This window comes from Salmo salar, chromosome ssa11 (assembly GCF_905237065.1).
Source record: "Salmo salar chromosome ssa11, Ssal_v3.1, whole genome shotgun sequence".
Taxonomy (NCBI): Eukaryota; Metazoa; Chordata; class Actinopteri; order Salmoniformes; family Salmonidae; genus Salmo; species Salmo salar.
Genome location: NC_059452.1, coordinates 35,776,603 through 35,795,933, shown reverse-complemented (window position 1 = coordinate 35,795,933; position 19,331 = coordinate 35,776,603). Strand labels below are relative to the sequence as shown.

General features: G+C 45.1%; 1 protein-coding gene across 1 annotated transcript in view; it reads right to left on the bottom strand.

Moving 5' to 3' along the window:
* LOC106591568 (ADAMTS-like protein 3) overlaps positions 1 to 19,331 on the bottom strand; it is a 282,134-nt gene that overhangs the window by 41,473 nt on the left and 221,330 nt on the right. The window contains exons 16-18 of the mRNA XM_045689441.1: positions 14,995 to 15,290; positions 13,258 to 13,390; positions 1,449 to 1,659 (exon numbers count right to left, since the gene is read on the bottom strand). Coding sequence (XP_045545397.1) covers positions 1,449 to 1,659; positions 13,258 to 13,390; positions 14,995 to 15,290 — 640 coding nt within the window. The remainder of the gene's footprint in view (positions 1 to 1,448; positions 1,660 to 13,257; positions 13,391 to 14,994; positions 15,291 to 19,331) is intronic.

The window sequence follows — 19,331 nt, the reverse complement described above, 5'->3', positions numbered from 1 at the left end:
CACTCTTAAAAGGGAGTGCTCCTAATCGCAGCTTGTTACCTGTATAAAAGACACCTGTCCACAGAAGCAATCAATCAATCAGATTCCAAACTCTCCACCATGGCCAAGACCAAAGAGCTCTCCAAGGATGTCAGGGACAAGATTGTAGACCTACACAAGGCTGGAATGGGCTACAAGACCATCGCCAAGCAGCTTGGTGAGAAGGTGACAACAGTTGGTGCGATTATTCGCAAATGGAAGAAACATAAAGTACTGTCAATCTCCCTCGGCCTGAGGCTCCATGCAAGATCTCACCTCGTGGAGTTGCAATGATCATGAGAACGGTGAGGAATCAGCCCAGAACTACACGGGAAGATCTTGTCAATGATCTCAAGGCAGCTGGGATCATAGTCACCAAGAAAGCAATTGGTAACACACTACGCCGTGAAGGACTGAAATCCTGCAGCGCCCGCAAGGTCCCCCTGCTCTAGAAAGCACATATACATGCCCGTCTGAAGTTTACCAATGAACATCTGAATGATTCAGAGGACAACTGGGTGAAAGTGTTGTGGTCAGATGAGACCAAAATGGAGCTCTTTGGCATCAACTCAACTCGCCGTGTTCAGAGGAGGAGGAATGCTGCCTATGACCCCAAGAACACTATCCCCACCGTCAAACATGGAGGTGGAAACATTATGCTTTGGGGGTGTTTTTCTGCTAAGGGGACAGGACAACTTCACCGCATCATAGGGACGATGGACGGGGCCATGTACTGTCAAATCTTGGGTGAGAACCTCCTTCCCTCAGCCAGGGCATTGAAAATGGGTCGTGGATGGGTATTCCAGCATGACAATGACCCAAAACACACACACGGCCAAGGCAACAAAGGAGTGGCTCAAGAAGAAGCACATTAAGGTCCTGGAGTGGCCAAGCCAGTCTCCAGACCTTAATCCCATAGAAAATCTGTGGAGGGAGCTGAAGGTTCGAGTTGCCAAACGTCAGCCTCGAAACCTTAATGACTTGGAGAAGATCGGCAAAGAGGAGTGGGACAAAATCCCTCCTGAGATGTGTGCAAACCTGGTGGCCAACTACAAGAAACGTCTGACCTCTGTGATTGCCAACAAGGGTTTTGCCACCAAGTACTAAGTCATGTTTTGCAGAGGGGTCAAATACTTATTTCCCTCATTAAAATGCAAATCAATTTATAACATTTTTGACATGCGTTTTTTTCTGGATTTTTTTGTTGTTATTCTGTCTCTCACTGTTCAAATAAACCTACTATTAAAATTATAGACTGATCATTTCTTTGTCAGTGGGCAAACGTACAAAATCAGCAGGGGATCAAATACTTTTTTCCCTCACTGTATCTATCTATCCATCCATCTATCCATCCATCCGTCATAAACTTTGATGCCTAAAACGTATACCTAACACACACACACATACACACCACGACCTCTCCTTCATACCTCCTGCCAGGGCTCAGTCTCCCATGCTGGAGGGCAGTCCACCTGGTTGCAGGGTTGAAGGATGGACGGCTTGAACTCCCTGCACTCCTTCTCTGACACACTCACACTATCCTGCTGCTCTACAGAGAGCACACGCATGCAGAACACACTCCTGGTCTGGATGCCCACCCCACATGACGCAGAGCAACGAGTCCACGCTGTCACCTCCCACCTAGGAGAGAGGGAGGGAGGATGTTAGACACATACATCATTACACTGAGAAACACACGCACACACACACACACACACACCGGGTATGTTGTTTTTATGGAGGCGAGTGCAGATGCCATTCATGGCCATTATTTCCACTAAGAGAGAGAAGACCCATAGTGACACAAGATAAACACAAGGCAGGCCTGCCACTGTCATTAGTCCTTAAGAAATTGAGTTATAACAGCAGCACTGGAGAGAGAAAGGGAGGTGGGAGGGAGGGAGAGAGAGGGGGAGAGGTCAGACAAGGTAGAGAGAGACAGAGACAGACAGACAGACAGACAGACAGACAGACAGACAGACAGACAGACAGACAGACAGACAGACAGACAGACAGACAGACAGACAGACAGACAGACAGACAGACAGACAGACAGACAGACAGACAGACAGACAGACAGACAGACAGACAGACAGACAGACAGACAGACAGACAGACAGACAGACAGACAGATGTGAGGGGAAGAGAGGGAGCTAATGGACTACTGGTCTCTGAGTTGCACTGGGTCAGAACTCAGAAGCAGCCTTGAGTGTGTATAGCTGTATGTGTGTGTGTGTGTGTGTGTGTGTGTGTGTGTGTGTGTGTGTGTTTGTGTGTATTACTGTGTGTTTGTGTTTGTGTGTATAACTGTATGTGTATAACTGTATGTGTGTGTTTGTGTGTATAACTGTATGTGTGTGTTTGTGTGTGTAATTGTATGTGTGTGTTTGTGTGTATAACTGTATGTGTGTGTGTGTGTGTGTGTGTGTGTTTGTGTGTATAACTGTATGTGTGTGTGTGTGTGTGTTTGTGTGTATAACTGTGTGTGTGTGTGTGTGTGTGTAACTGTATGTGTATAACTGTATGTGTGTGTGTTTGTGAGTCTAACTGTATGTGTGTGTTTGTGTATAACTCTGTGTGTTTGTGTGTATAACTGTATGTGTATGTTTGTGTGTATAACTGTATGTGTGTGTTTGTGTGTTTATAAAGCCCGCACCCTACAGCTGTTTCCTGTGTACATCTATTACCACAGTAGAAGACAGTAAATCACCCAGTAGATGAGAAACCTACTTCTCAATAGAGAAACATCACTTTGGGAGCGTTTCTCTGTGTTCTTCTTCTCTCAGAGAATATGTGGTGAGGACCTGGTGTAGTGCTTCCCTCAGCAAGCCTACCCAGGGACCAACACATCTAGCCATCATTCATTCAATCAATCAATAATTGAATCATTAAATAAACCCATTCATCCGTGCATTCACCCATCCACCCATCCAGCCATCCTTCCATCCACCCATCAGTCCATCCGTCCATCCAGCCATCCATCCATCCAGCCATACAGAGAGAAACAACTGGTGGAGACTAACAGTGAAATGCTTAGTTACAGGCCCTTCCCAACAATACAGAGAGAAACAACAGGTGGAGACTAACAGTGAAATGCTTAGTTACAGGCCCTTCCCAACAACGCAGAGAGAAACAACAGGTGGAGACTAACAGTGAAATACTTAGTTACAGGCCCTTCCCAACAATACAGAGAGAAACAACAGGTGGAGACTAACAGTGAAATGCTTAGTTACAGGCCCTTCCCAACAATACAGAGAGAAACAACAGGTGTAGACTAACAGTGAAATACTTAGTTACAGGCCCTTCCCAACAATACAGAGAAAAACAACAGGTGGAGACTAACAGTGAAATACTTAGTTACAGGCCCTTCCCAACAATACAGAGAAAAACAACAGGTGGAGACTAACAGTGAAATACTTAGTTACAGGCCCTTCCCAACAATACAGAGAAAAACAACAGGTGTAGACTAACAGTGAAATGCTTAGTTACAGGCCCTTCCCAACAATACAGAGAGAAACAACAGGTGTAGACTAACAGTGAAATACTTAGTTACAGGCCCTTCCCAACAATACAGAGAGAAACAAAAGAGAAATAATAACACGAGGATTAAATCCACAATGAGTAACGATAACATGGCTATATGCACGGGGTACCAGTACAGAGTGGATGAGCAGGATAGGAGGTAACTGTGGTAGATATGAACATGTAGGTAGGGATAAAGTGACTAGCCAACAGGATAGATAATGAACGGTAGCAGCAGCAGCAGCAGCGCCCTCCTGTACTCCCTGTTCATTTCTGCAGGGCCAAGTTTGCAGACGACACAACAGTAGTAGGCCTGATTACCAACAATGACGAGACAGCCTACAGTAAGGAGGTGAGGGCCCTGGCGGAGTGGTAACAGGAAAACAACCTCTCCCTCAACGTCAACAAAATGAAGGAGCTGATCGTGGACTTCAGGGGACAGCAGAGGGCGCACGCCCCCATCCACATCGACGGGACCGCAGTGGAGAGGGTGAAAAGCTTCAGATAAGTGACAATCTGAAATGGTCCACCCACACAGACAGTGTGGTGAAGAAGGAGCAGCAGCACTCTAACTTTTAGATCAGTTTGTATAGTTGTGTATTGTTAGATATTACTGCACTGTTGGAACTATGAACACAAGCATTTCGTTACACCCGGAATAACATATGTGACCAATAAAATGTTATTTATTTGATATGTGATGAGTCAAAAGGGTCAATGCAGATAGTTAAATAGTTAAGCAAATAGCTACCTGGACTAACTATTTAACAGTCTTATGGCTTACGCCTCGATCACACTGACAGCGTTATTGTGCAAAATGGTACGCACTATTACCTCCATATGTGTGCAACAAAAGTTCAACATTCACCTTCTGCTACCATTTCTGTCAAGCCTTCTATGCATACAATTTGATGAAATATGTTCGATAAATCCAAGGTATGCAGCACACAGAACGCACTGTAACTGCATTCCATTGGAAATAAATGTACTTCTGGTGTACCAAAACGCAACGATGCTGTAGGAGAGAGATGGTGACTGCGTCCCGAATGGCACCTATTCCTTATGTAGTGCACTACTTCTGACCAGGGCCCATAGGGTGTCATTTGGAACACAATCATGGTGCCTTCATCCACCGTCTTATGTAAGAGTGAGAAAGCAAAAGAGGAAACACTTTATCTAAGAGGTCTATTTTAAGAGCTCCCGGATAACTGATGAGAATACCGTACCATCTTAGTACCTCAGAGACAACACTCCCAGGGCTTTGTTCTGACTGGGATCACATCCCAAATGGCACCCACATTCCCTGTATAGTGCACTACATTTAACTAGGGCCCGTAGGGCTCTGGTCAAGAGTTGTGCACTATGTAGGGAACAGTGTGCCATTTGGGATGCAGTCTTTGAGACGTCTGTATTTATAAGATCATAAATAGCACAGCAGTCTTCTACTCTGCAATAACCATCATCTCCATGAAACAGAAACCTGGATGCAGCCGACCACAAGAGAAGATCTACTGCTCAACAAAACCTGCCATGAAGGTAGTTATTCTACTCTAAATGGTATATTTATTTCTGCTTTATTTCTGCTTTTATGCATTATGATAAAACACTGCTCTTATTAGTGTCAATAAAACAATTTGATCTTAATCAAGATCAGCTTTTTCCTGAACGAAGCGAGCACTAGCCCTCTGAGCCAGCTGTCCTGCTGCCTTTAGCAAGGGGTTAGCGATTGGAAAAACAATCTGTGGTGTGTGTGTGTGTGTGTGTGTGTGTGTGTGTGTGTGTGTGTGTGTGTGTGTGCGCGCTTGACTCTCATCAAATGCTCTCTTAATGAGAGCACAGTCTGACAAGCCATTTAGAATCAATCAGAGTCTTTTCCTTGAACATTAACCAGGTTCCTGCCTCTTTCGCTCAAACACACACACACACACACACACACACACACACACACACACACACACACACACACACACACACACACACACACACTCTCGCTCTCTCTCAGTTTCTCTCTCTCTTGTTACGACCGTTCAATGTTAGCCACAGATATAACCATACACTACCCTGCAGACCATATATTACAGGTTAGCTAGACTCATATCCTTGAGCATGTGTCCCAAGAGAAACAGACCAAGAGAAAAATAAACGTACCTGTTATAGCGCCATTGTGTGGTCGATATCAATTTTCTTGCATATTTCCAGTCCTCACAGTGTTTGGAACATGTGTACCAAGTTCCGTTACAATACCAATATCCGGGACTGATTTATGTGCATTTATGCTACAGACCACGCCCACGTGAATGTTTATTTGTCAGTTGCGGCAATGTTGTTTGACGTACTAACCTGGATTATAATGCGCTTACAGACCTTGGTCTATAGATTTCAGATATCAAGTTTGGTGAAGATCGAGTCATTCGGTGCCAGAGGAGTAATGTTTTTCACAAAATAAAAAATGGTGGAAAATACATCATAACGAATTTTATGGGTTCTTGAGGCAAGTTTGTTCTGTGTGACGAGAGGGAAATATGTATAACATTTCATGACTCTAGGTCACACAGGATGTGGGGGCTGACCTTTCAAAGTTTTCATTTTCAATCGCTTGTTATAGAGCCACTATGTGGCCAATCGGCATAGTATTGCATGAGAGGGTGTGGCTCTTGGGCCTTTACCGATGTTGCTAAGTTACACAATCCTGGGCCTTTTCATCTCACAGGAATTATAATTTTTTTCACCAAAACAGCAGAAACAGGAACATAATAATAACAATAAGGAACTGGAACAAATACAAGAGAGTTTAACCAGCTTCGCAGCTTGAACCCCAAATAATAAAATATAAGAAAACTAACATAAAGTAAACGGCTCAGTAGAACAGAAAACATTTTAACATCATTATAATACAGGAAGGGATCCTTTATAGTCCAATATTTCGAAGTGTATTGGGGAAGGGGGGAGTATATAAACTGAGCAGTATAATAAGTCTGGTAGCAGCAGTTGTGATGTGTGTGTAGCATGAATGTAATATATATATATATATGTGTGTCACGTCCTGACCAGTAATAGGGGTTATTTGTTATTGTAGTTTGGTCAGGACGTGGCAGGGGGTATTTGTTTTATGTGGTTCGGGCTGGTTGTGTTAGTTGTAGGGTGTTTGATTTAGTATTCCGGGTTTTGGGCACTGTTCGATGTATATGTATTTCTATGTTCAGTCTAGTTATTTGTATTTATATGTTTAGTTAATTGGAGGTTGAACCCTCAATTGGAGGCAGGTGTTTTCTCGTTGCCTCTGATTGAGGGTTCTATAAATTAGGTATGTGTTTGTTTTAGTATTTGTGCGAGATTGTGCTGGGTATAGCTTTGTTGCCTATATGTGTGTGTGTAGCATGAATGTAATATGTGTGTGTGTGTGTAGCATGAATGTAATATGTGTGTGTGTAGCATGAATGTAATATATGTGTGTGTGTAGCATGAATGTAATATGTGTGTGTGTAGCATGAATGTAATATGTGTGTGTGTGTGTAGCATGAATGTAATATGTGTGTGTGTGTGTGTGTGTGTGTGTGTGTGTGTGTGTGTGTGTGTGTGTGTGTGTGTGTGTGTGTGTGTGTGTGTGTAGCATGAATGTAATATATATATGTGTGTGTGTGTGTGTAGCATGAATGTAATATATGTGTGTGTGTGTAGCATGAATGTAATATGTGTGTGTGTGTAGCATGAATGTAATATGTGTGTGTGTGTGTGTGTGTGTGTGTGTGTGTGTGTGTGTGTGTGTGTGTGTGTGTGTAGCATGAATGTAATATATATGTGTGTGTGTGTGTAGCATGAATGTAATACGTGTGTGTGTGTGTGTGTGTGTGTAGCATGAATGTAATATGTGTGTGTGTGTGTGTGTGTAGCATGAATGTAAAATGTGTGTGTGTGTAGCATTAATGTAATATATATGTGTGTGTGTGTGTGTGTGTGTGTGTGTGTGTGTGTGTGTGTGTGTGTGTGTGTAGCATGAATGTAATATGTGTGTGAGTAGCATGAATGTAATATATGTGTGTGTGTGTGTAGCATGAATGTAATATGTGTGTGTGTGTGTAGCATGAATGTAATATGTGTGTGTGTGTGTGTGTAGCATGAATGTAATGTGTGTGTGTGTGTGTGTGTGTGTGTGTGTGTGTGTGTGTGTGTGTGTGTAGCATGAATGTAATATATATATGTGTGTGTGTGTGTGTGTAGCATGAATGTAATATATGTGTGTGTGTGTAGCATGAATGTAATATGTGTGTGTGTGTAGCATGAATGTAATATGTGTGTGTGTGTGTGTGTGTGTGTGTGTGTGTAGCATGAATGTAATATATATGTGTGTGTGTGTGTAGCATGAATGTAATACGTGTGTGTGTGTGTGTGTGTAGCATGAATGTAATATGTGTGTGTGTGTGTGTGTGTAGCATGAATGTAAAATGTGTGTGTGTGTAGCATTAATGTAATATATATATGTGTGTGTGTGTGTGTGTGTGTGTGTGTGTGTGTGTGTGTGTGTGTGTGTGTGTAGCATGAATGTAATATATATATGTGTGTGTGTGTAGCATGAATGTAATATAGGTGTGTGTGTGTGTGTGTGTGTGTGTGTGTGTGTAGCATGAATGTAATATGTGTGTGTGTGTGTGTGTGTAGCATGAATGTAATATGTGTGTGTGTGTGTGTGTGTGTGTGTGTAGCATGAATGTAATATATATGTGTGTGTGTGTGTAGCATGAATGTAATATGTGTGTAGCATGAATGTAAAATGTGTGTGTGTGTAGCATTAATGTAATATATGTGTGTGTGTGTGTGTGTGTGTGTGTGTGTGTGTGTGTGTGTGTGTGTGTGTGTGTGTGTGTGTGTGTGTGTAGCATGAATGTAATATATATGTGTGTGTGTAGCATGAATGTAATATGTGTGTGTGTGTGTAGCGTGAATGTAATATGTGTGTGTGTGTGTGTGTGTGTAGCGTGAATGTAATATGTGTGTGTGTAGCATGAATGTAATATATATATATATGTGTGTGTGTGTGTGTGTTTGCATAAGTGAGTGCATGTGTGCTAAGGTGCAGAGAATCAGAGCAGGTGGTCGGTCCAGTTTAAGTGTTCAGCAGTCTGATAGCTTGTAAATAGAAACGGTCTCTGAGCCTGTTGTTATCAGACCTCATGATCCGATACCATCTGCCCGACGGGAAGGGAGAGAACAGCTCGTGGCTGGGATATGTGGAGTCCTTGATGATGCTGTGTGCCTTCCTCAGGCACTGTTTCAAGTAGATTTGGTGTAATGCGTGGGAGTACGGTCCCTGTGATTTACTGGGCTGTCTTCACCACCCGCTGGAGGGCCTTGCAGTCATGGCCGGAGCAATTCTCATACCAGGCCATGATGCAACCAGTCAGGATGCTCTCGATGGTGCAGCGGTAGTATTTGGAGAGGACCCAGGGCGTCATGCCAAATTTCTTCAGCCGTTTTAGGAAGTGGAGACGCTGTTGCGCCCTCTTGACAAGAGTGGTGGTGTTGTTGGTCCATGGCATGGCTGGTACCCACACTCTTACCAACCTCTCCATGCCCACTGTCCTAGTGCCACAGACTTGGGGTGTATCTCAATAGTGGGATTGAAGGGAAGGAGAATAAGGAAGGGGATCTGCTTTGGACTATTGAGATACACCCAGGGCCAGGGACAAATGTTACTCCTGGCTGGTATGGGCTGTCACCCAAATCCCTGCCCACTGTCTGTGTAGGATCATAGGACTGTCTGTGTAGGATCATAGGGCTGTCTGTGTAGGATCATAGGGCTGTCTGTGTAGGATCATAGGGCTGTCTGTGGTGTGGCTTCATAGGGCTGTCTGTGGTGTGGCTTCATAGGGCTGTCTGTGGTGTGGCATCATAGGGCTGTCTGTGTGGCATCATAGGGCTGTCTGTGTGGCATCATAGGGCTGTCTGTGGTGTGGCATCATAGGGCTGTCTGTGGTGTGGCATCATAGGGCTGTCTGTGGTGTGGCATCATAGGGCTGTCTGTGTGGCATCATAGGGCTGTCTGTGTGGCATCATAGGGCTGTCTGTGGTGTGGCATCATAGGGCTGTCTGTGGTGTGGCATCATAGGGCTGTCTGTGGTGTGGCATCATAGGGCTGTCTGTGGTGTGGCATCATAGGGCTGTCTGTGGTGTGGCATCATAGGGCTGTCTGTGTGGCATCATAGGGCTGTCTGTGTGGCATCATAGGGCTGTCTGAATGAACAAGCCTTGTGTGAGCTCAACCCTGGGGCCAGAGAGTCTACTGTGTTTCTGCGGTTGGAGAAACAACTTTACTCAGGTTACTGCTGAAGCCATTAGTAGTTGTTATGGCAGACCACAAACTCCAATTGTATTATTATTCAAGCCTCTCCACGATGCAGCAATCATCTAAATGTTTATTCTAAGTTTGATTCCACCATAGAAAACAGAAATGTATTTGCAATGTTTATCCTAACTTTAATTACAAAGATGAACCTCATTTCCAAGTTATTCTAACGTTGAATGAAAAATTATTTGTTTTTAGAAGCTCTGCTTCACTCAAAAGGTATGTCTTCGTCCCAAATGGCTCCCTATTCTCTATTTAGTGCACTTTGGGCTCTGGTCAAAAGTAGTGTACTATATAAGGAGTAGGGTACAATTTGGGACTAAGCCTATGTCTCTGAAGGCATGCATGGCTGACACTTAAAAGATTTCATATCGAGTTAAAAACACTAGTTGAGACCTTGCCAGTGATATTGGAACCACCTGCGTTCTGTGTATGTCAAAACTACACACGCTAGTTCCATGGATTGTGACGGCAATTTGGGGCTTGGTTGGCTGATCCTTATCTTTAGGTCTGTCTCTGGATACTGTGTGTGTCGGCCTGTCTGTCTCTGGGTACTGTGTGTGTCGGCCTGTCTGTCTCTGGGTACTGTGTGTGTCGGCCTGTCTGTCTCTGGGTACTGTGTGTGTCGGTCTGTCTGTCTCTGGGTACTGTGTGTGTCGGCCTGTCTGTCTCTGGGTACTGTGTGTGTCGGTCTGTCTGTCTCTGGGTACTGTGTGTGTCGGCCTGTCTGTCTCTGGGTACTGTGTGTGTCGGCCTGTCTGTCTCTGGGTACTGTGTGTGTCGGCCTGTCTGTCTCTGGATACTGTGTGTGTCGGCCTGTCTGTCTCTGGATACTGTGTGTGTCGGCCTGTCTGTCTCTGGGTACTGTGTGTGTCGGCCGGTCTGTCTCTGGGTACTGTGTGTGTCGGTCTGTCTGTCTCTGGGTACTGTGTGTGTCGGCCTGTCTGTTTCTGGATACTGTGTGTGTCGGTCTGTCTGTCTCTGGATACTGTGTGTGTCGGCCTGTCTGTTTCTGGGTACTGTGTGTGTCGGCCTGTCTGTCTCTGGGTACTGTGTGTGTCGGCCTGTCTGTCTCTGGGTACTGTGTGTGTCTGCCTGTATCTGTCTCTGGGTACTGTGTGTGTCTGCCTGTATCTGTCTCTGGGTACTGTGTGTGTCGGCCTGTCTGTCTCTGGGTACTGTGTGTGTCGGCCTGTCTGTCTCTGGCTACTGTGTGTGTCGGCCTGTCTGTCTCTGGGTACTGTGTGTGTCTGCCTGTATCTGTCTCTGGGTACTGTGTGTGTCGGCCTGTCTGTCTCTGGGTACTGTGTGTGTCTGCCTGTATCTGTCTCTGGGTACTGTGTGTGTCGGCCTGTCTGTCTCTGGGTACTGTGTGTGTCTGCCTGTATCTGTCTTTGTCTGATGCTCTGAGAACCGGTCCTCTCTCAAATCACATTCACTTCTGCCAGAGCACCTACAACACAAACTCCCATTCCCTCTCCAATTCATTTTGGTCTGCGTCCCAAATGACACCCTGTTCCCTATAGAGTGCACTTCTTTTGACCAGCAAGTAGTGCACTACATAGGGAATAGGGTGCCATTTACGACGCATACCTAGTGTGCAGGAGGCCTTGTCAGAAGGGAAACAAACAACCAGATGTCTAAATAAGACAGTAAAGGAAAGGTTTCAGTTAGAGGGACACGGTCGAGAGGAGAAAACAGTTACGCTGTGCTTCCACCGTGTTTACCTCGGCTTCACATTTACTACAACAGGATGTTGTTACAGGAACAGAAACATCCGATTGGTCGTTAACAAACATCCTGGGTGACAGGATGTTTGGCTTCACTGGACAATGAAAAACGGTGGGAGGAGTATGTTCATGTGTTTACGGGTAAGAGAAGAACACACAAACTAATGCATGCATGCACGCACGCTGGCACGCACCCACATACACGGCCCTAACACATCTGGACAAGAGGAACACCTATGTGAGAATGCTGTTCATTGACTGAGTTCAGCATTCAACACTATTGTTCCCTCCAAGCTTGACACCAAGCTCAAAGCCCTGGGTCTGAACACCACCCTCTGCAACTGGATCCTGGACTTCCTGATGAGCAGACCACAGGCTGTGAGGATTGGCAACAACATCTCCTCCACACTGACTCTTAACACAGGGGCTCCCCAGGGGTGTGTCCTCACTCCTCTGCTGTACCTCCTGTTCACCCACAACTGTGTGGTGACACCCACTCCATCATCAAGTTTGCTGACCACTCCACTGTTGTAGGCCTGAGTCAGCCTATAGGGATGTGAGTGAACTGGCAGGACAACAAGCTCTCCCTCAATATCAGCAGAACAAAGGAGTTTATTGTTGACTTCAGGACGCAGATGAGGGAACACGCCCCGATCCACATCAACGACACTGCAGTAGAGAGAGTCAACAGTTTTAGGTTCCTCCACGTCCACCTCGCCGAAGACTTGACATGGACCAACAACACCACCGCTCTTGTCAAGAGGGCACAACAGGATCTTTACTTCCTAAGGCAGCTGAAGAAATTCAGCGTGCCACCCTGGATCCTCTCCAAATACTACCACTGCACCATCGAGAGCATCCTGAGCAGTTACCTCACAGCCTGGTATGGGAATGGCTCTGTCTACGACTGCAAGGCCCTCCAGCGGGTGGTGAAGACGGACCAGTACATCACTGGGGTGTGTTCCCACCCAGCCAGGACATCTACTTGAAATGGTGCCTGAGGAAGACAGTTTCTATCTACAAGTATGCTGAACACTTGAACTGGACTGACCATTTGCACTGACTTTCTGCACCTTTGCACTTACTCACATCACAATTGCTGCTAACAGACTTGTATTTACTAATGCTAATACTGCACAATTTAAACACTTGCCCCCCAATCCCCTCCTTCCCCAATACATGTGTAAATATTGTACTAGAATTTGCGCCTTCCTCTATTATACTTATGCTAAAATGCTTATTTCTATTACACTGAGCCATTTACTTTATGTTCATAGTCTTAAATTGTATTATTTGTTATTGTTGTTGCATTGTCGAGAAGCAACCTGAAAGTTAGCATTTCATTGGACGGTTATACCATGTGTATCCTGTTCATACAACTAATAAAACTTAAAACTTGAACACACACACACACACACACACACACACACACACACACACACACACACACACACACACACACACACACACACACACAAACAGGGGTATGCTAATGAGCGTGTATCGTTGCATGACAACAGAAGTAGGTTCCTGGCAGTATCGATCATTAGTCAAACATAGAATGTAAATGAGTTGTTGTGATTGGCCTGAACTTCAACCCAGCCAGCCAGTCAGAAGAGGATTGCCTAATGTGTGTTAGATTCTCACCTTGGGGGACACGGCTCGGGGTTGCAGATGCGGCCCATGACTGGAGGGCGGCTGGAGGGGTCACAGTGAGAATCATCAACCTCCTCTCCTCCTCTCCTCCGGCTCACACACCTGACCACCGCTGTCTGTCTCCCTGGGGGAGAGGGGGAACAGAGTTAGAGAGAGAGAGGGGGAGGGTGGGTGGGCAGGCTTAGAGAGGGGGGGGTGGTTTAGGTGGAGAATGACAAGGTGGAGAGCAAGGGAGAATGACAAAAGAGAGCAAAACAGAGAGGTAAGGAGACCGAAAACGGAGAACAACATAGAGAGGGCGAGCTGAGAGAGGGAGAGCTGAGAGAGGGAGAGCTGAGAGAGGGAGAGCTGAGAGAGGGAGAGCTGAGAGAGGGAGAGCTGAGAGAGGGAGAGCTGAGAGAGGGAGAGCTGAGAGAGGGAGAGCTGAGAGAGGGAGAGCTGAGAGAGGGAGAGCTGAGAGAGGGCGAGCTGAGAGAGGGAGAGCTGAGAGAGGGAGAGCTGAGAGAGGGAGAGCTGAGAGAGGGAGAGCTGAGAGAGGGAGAGCTGAGAGAGGGAGAGCTGAGAGAGGGAGAGCTGAGATAGGGCAAGCTGAGAGAGGGCAAGCTGAGAGAGGGCAAGCTGAGAGAGGGCGAGCTGAGAGAGGGCGAGCTGAGATAGGGCGAGCTGAGATAGGGCGAGCTGAGATAGGGCGAGCTGAGATAGGGCGAGCTGAGATAGGGCGAGCTGAGATAGGGAGAGCTGAGATAGGGCGAGCTGAAATAGGGCGAGCTGAGATAGGGAGAGCTGAGATAGGGAGAGCTGAGATAGGGAGAGCTGAGATAGGGAGAGCTGAGATAGGGCGAGCTGAAATAGGGCGAGCTGAGATAGGGAGAGCTGAGATAGGGAGAGCTGAGATAGGGAGAGCTGAGATAGGGAGAGCTGAGATAGGGAGAGCTGAGATAGGGAGAGCTGAGAGAGGGAGATAGTGGGGTTAGAGAAACAAAGAGGTCACACACGGACACTGAGATAGAAACAAAGCATCTACTGACTACTTGTTCTTCTTCTAAATTAATAACAATTTCGTTTTGGGGGGAAACTAACTCAATATACTTTAAAATGACTGAAACCAAATCCAAACTGTGTAGAAATGATAATGGACCTATATTCATACAGTTTCTTGACTGTTTAGCTCGCTAATAATCACTAGACAGTCAGGGAGCGCTGAAAATTCCCCGATGGATAGAGGACTATGTTTTGCAAAATGTTATGGCAAGGAAATATATGCAATTTTCAGTGTGGCCTTCAGAACTTTATTAAAGAACAAATGCGGCCCCCGGGGGGAAATGAGTTGGTCACCCCTGACCTCCTGTATATGACTATGAGAATCCCATCCTGTATAAAATAAATATGAAACTTTAATAAGAAAGCCATCTCACAGGGTAATAGTGAAGGAGTTATTTGAGTCATTACCAGTTTTATCATGTAGACAAGGATGTTGCATGTTTAGGATAATGCTAGAGTACAACCCTTTTTAGTAGTGTTTGGAATTTAGAATTATACCTAGGGTAATGTTTAGGATAATGTTTGTATTAATGTTTGGGAATATGTTTTGTATGACTCTTTGGGATAATGTGGCAGTATTATTTCGGATAACGTTTGGGAAAATATGTTTGGTATGATGGTTGGGATAACAATGTTACAATGTTTGGGACAACGTTTGGGTTTCGTTGAAGCACCGGTGCAGCTCACCTGTAGCACAGGAGGCCGAGCAGCCACTAAAGCCCCTGTAGTCCCAGTGGTGGGGCTCCTCACCCTGGGTGTGAGGGCCTTGAGGATCCTGGAGGTCAGGAGAGAAGCCTGGGCCTAGAGTACAGGCTCCCCCATCGCAGGGCCTCTCCAGCTCTGGCCGCTCTTCGCCGCACTCCTCCTCAGGCAGGTCCACCTCCGTCTGGGTGAAGGAGAGGAGGACACGACACTTCAGCTCCCGTGTCTGTTTCCCGAGCCCACAGGTGACGCTGCAGGGAGACCACGGCCCTGGGATTAACCTGGAGAGTACACACAGAGAGGAAGACTCAGCGAATTGAGTTAGGTTACACTGATATGAACACAGATGAAATTGTATATGTCCGTTTTTGACCGTCAAAAGTAAAACGCATCTCTACATTTTTTGTAAGAATTAAGTCGTTTCATACAACAATTAAAAAAACGAACAATTTGTATGTTTTTTTTTTTCAAAAGAACCTTCAAAGAACCCCCTGTATACAGTGCCTTTAGAAAGTATTCAGACCCCTTGACTTTATCCACATTTTGTTAGGTTACAGACTTATTCTAAAATTCATTAAATAGTTTTTTCCCCTCATCAATCTACACATAATACCCTATCATGACCAAGCAAAAACAGGTTTGTAGAAATTGTTGCTAATTTATAAAAATAAAAACATAAATATCACATTTACATAAGTATTCAGAGCCTTTACTCAGTACTTTGTTGAAAACCCTTTGACAGCAATTAAAGCCTCACATCTTCTTGGGTATGATGCTACAAGCTTGGCACACCCTGAATTTGGGGAGTTTCCCATTCTTCTCTGCAGATCCTCTCAACCTCTGTCAGGCAGGATGGGGTGTTGCTGCACAACTATTTTCAGGTCTCTCCAGAGATGTTCGATTGGGTTCAAGTCCGGTCTGTAGCTGGGCCACTCAAGGACTTTCAGAGACTTGTCCCAAAGCAACTCCTGCGTTGTCTTGGCTGTGTTCTTAGGGTTGTTGTCCTGTTGGAAGGTGAAACTTCGCCCCAGTCTGAGGTCCTGAGTGCTCTTGAGCAGGTTTTCATCAAGGATCTCTCTGTACTTGGCTCGGTTAATCTTTGCCTCAATCCTGACTAGTCTCCCAGTCCCTGCTGCTGAAAAACACGCCCACAGCATGATGCTGCCACCACCATGCTTCCTCCAGACATGACGCTTGGCATTCAGGCCAAAGAGTTGAATCTTGGTTTCATCAGACCAGAGAATCTTGTTTCTCATGGTCTGAGAGTCTTTAGGTGCCTTTTCGCAAACTCCAAGTGGGCTGTCATGTGCCTTTTACTGAGGATTGGCTTCCGTCGGGCCACTCTACCATAAAGGTCCGATTGGTGGAGTACTGCAGAGATGGTTGTCCTTCTGGAAGGTTCTCCCATCTCCACAGAGGAACTCTAGAGCTCTGTCAGTGTGACCATCGGGTTCTTGGTCACCTCCCTGACCAAGGCCCTTCTCCCCTATTGCTCAGTTTGGCCGGGAGGCCAGCTCTAGGAAGAATGATGGAGGCCACTGTGTTCTTTTGGACCTTCAATGCTGCAGAATTGTTTTGGTAACCTTCCCCAGATCTATGCCTCGACAGAATCCTGTCTCTGAGCTCTACGGACACTTCCTTCGACCTCATAGCTTGGTTTTTCACTGACATGCACTGCCAACTGTGGGACCTTATATAGATAGGTGTGTGCCTTTCCAAATCATGTCCAATCAATTTAATTTACCACAGATGGATTCCAATCAAGTTGTAGAAACATCTCAAGGATGATCAATGAAAACAGGATGCACATGAGCAACATTTTGAGTCTTATAGCAAAGGGTCTGAATACTTATGTAAATAAGGTATTTCTGTTTTTTTGTATTTGTAATACATGTACAAACATTTTTAAATACCTGTTTTCAATTTGTCATAATGGGGTAGTGTGTGTAGATTGCTGAGGATTTTTTTAATGTAATCCATTTTAGAATAAGGCTGTAACGTAACAAAATGCGGAAAAAGTAAAGGGGTCTGAATACTTTCCAAAGGCACCGTATGGTTCTAACTAGAACCCTCTATGAAGGGTTCTTCCAAGAACCATTTTATAATCTAAAGGTTCTTCCTAGAACCGTCTGTGAAGGGTTCTACCGAGAACCTTTTTATCTTTGGGGGGTTCTTCCTATAACCCTCCATGAACAGTTCCACTAACCTTATTAGACTTTAAAATGTAATTAGTTATGACAATACATTGCATGTATCATAAGGCCTTTATTTGAGGGCCTAATTATACCCTAACACAGGAATAACCTGGTTTACAGGCCACATCAGGCCTGCAAGTCACATTTAACTGGCATTATATTGGAATCCAGCCAGAGTTAGGATATCCTGCAACTTGCATTCAGAATGAATGCCAGGGTAGGGATGATTGAATACGGAGACTAACTCAATCATCTAAACTGGAACAACCATCTCAGTAACGGGTGCAATAAATCCAATTACTAACATATTGGATTCGTTTAGGAAACTGTATGCTATTTATCTTTGTGTAGCATAAATGAATCAACCAAGCAATGCACATGCAAAAACATAGATATTACAGTAAAACAACAATTCCGAAAATCTCGCTGCAATAGAGCATGCTGGGAAATTGTATATATGGTTCTATGTAGAACACTTCTTGCCTTCCAAAGAATCATCAAATAACCCTTTCTTCCAAAAAGGGTCCTTAGGATATTAAAAGTTCTAGGTAGAACCCTTTGCCTTACAAAGAACCCTTGTCTTCCAAAAAGGGTTATTCTGATCAAAATAGTTCTTGGTAGAACCCTATCCCTCCGAAAAAAAAACTTTTGGAACCCTTTTTTCTTAGACTGTAGGAAAATCATGCCATTTGGAATGCAGACTAACACTGAATGACAGACACGTTCTAGCTCAGCCAACCTAACACAGACCGACTGAAGTCCAAAGCTGTACTCTGACATACATTTTGGATACACAGTATATTTCAGTGAAAGAACAATTTATTTTACATTTGTAGTGTGTTGTATCTATACTCAGTGGGGAGGGAGTTAGGGAGGTGGGAAAAGAGAAGGAGAGACAGAAAGAGAAAGAGACAGAGAGAGCATGAAGAATGAAAAAAAGAACATTCCTTCATAAACAAAATAAATAAATGTTTGAAGTGACAGAAATCAGATTGTGACAATATTCATGTCTTGTATTTTTCTGCTGCTTATAAAAGTAATGTCATTCCAGAGGGTTTGTGAAAGTAGTTACATTTGTCCAATCGCCCCCCAAAGCCAGATGAGAAAGTCAACACACACACACACACACACACACACACACACACACACACACACACACACACACACACACACACACACACACACACACACACACACACACACACACACACACACACACACACACACACACACACACACACAGGTCCCGCTGTCTAAACATTCTTCTAGCGCTTAGGATTCTGTTTTATGGGACCTGCTATTCCCTCACAGCCATAGTGTGTCATGTTTGGACCGGTGTGTTGTGTGTGTGTGTGTGTGTGTGTGTGTGTGTGTGTGTGTGTGTGTGTGTGTGTGTGTGTGTGTGTGTGTGTGTGTGTGTGTGTGTGTGTGTGTGTGTGTGTGTGCACGCATGTTTAGACTGTGTCATTAAGAAAGATCATGATGATGTCAGAATGTAAATGAAAATGGAGAAAACAGACTCTTCTATGTACGGGGGTGAATGACTGATGTAAAGTGCTTTACTTCCAAAGACGTTGGGAACTAATGAGGGTGAAAGAGGTGGTGGGGAGGCTGTGTGTGTGTGTATCTGTGTGTGTGTGTGTGTGTCTTTGTGTGTGTGTCTGTGTGTGTGTGTGTGTGTGTGTGTGTGTGTGTGTGTGTGTGTGTGTGTGTGTGTGTGTGTGTGTGTGTGTGTGTGTGTGTGTGTGTGTGTGTCTTTGTGTGTGTGTATGTATGTATGTGTATCTGTGTGTGAGGCAAACTCTCTGCAGGTGAGTCTGGGAGGTGTGTGTGAGATGTCTGCGAGTGTGTGTGTGTGTGTGTGTGTGTGTGTGTGTGTGTGTGTGTGTGTGTGTGTGTGTGTGTGTGTGTGTGTGTGTGTGTGTGTGTGTGTGTGTGTGTGTGTGTGTGTGTGTGTGTGTGTGTGTGTGTGTGTGTGTGTGTTGGGAACTCTCTGAGGATGTGTCTGCAAGGGGTGTGGGAGATGTCTGCGAGTGTGTGTGTGTAAGAGAGTGTGTGAGGGTGTGTGAGCCTCTAGACCTGACAGATCCCAGGGTGTGTTTGTCAGTACTAACAGGACCACAGCAG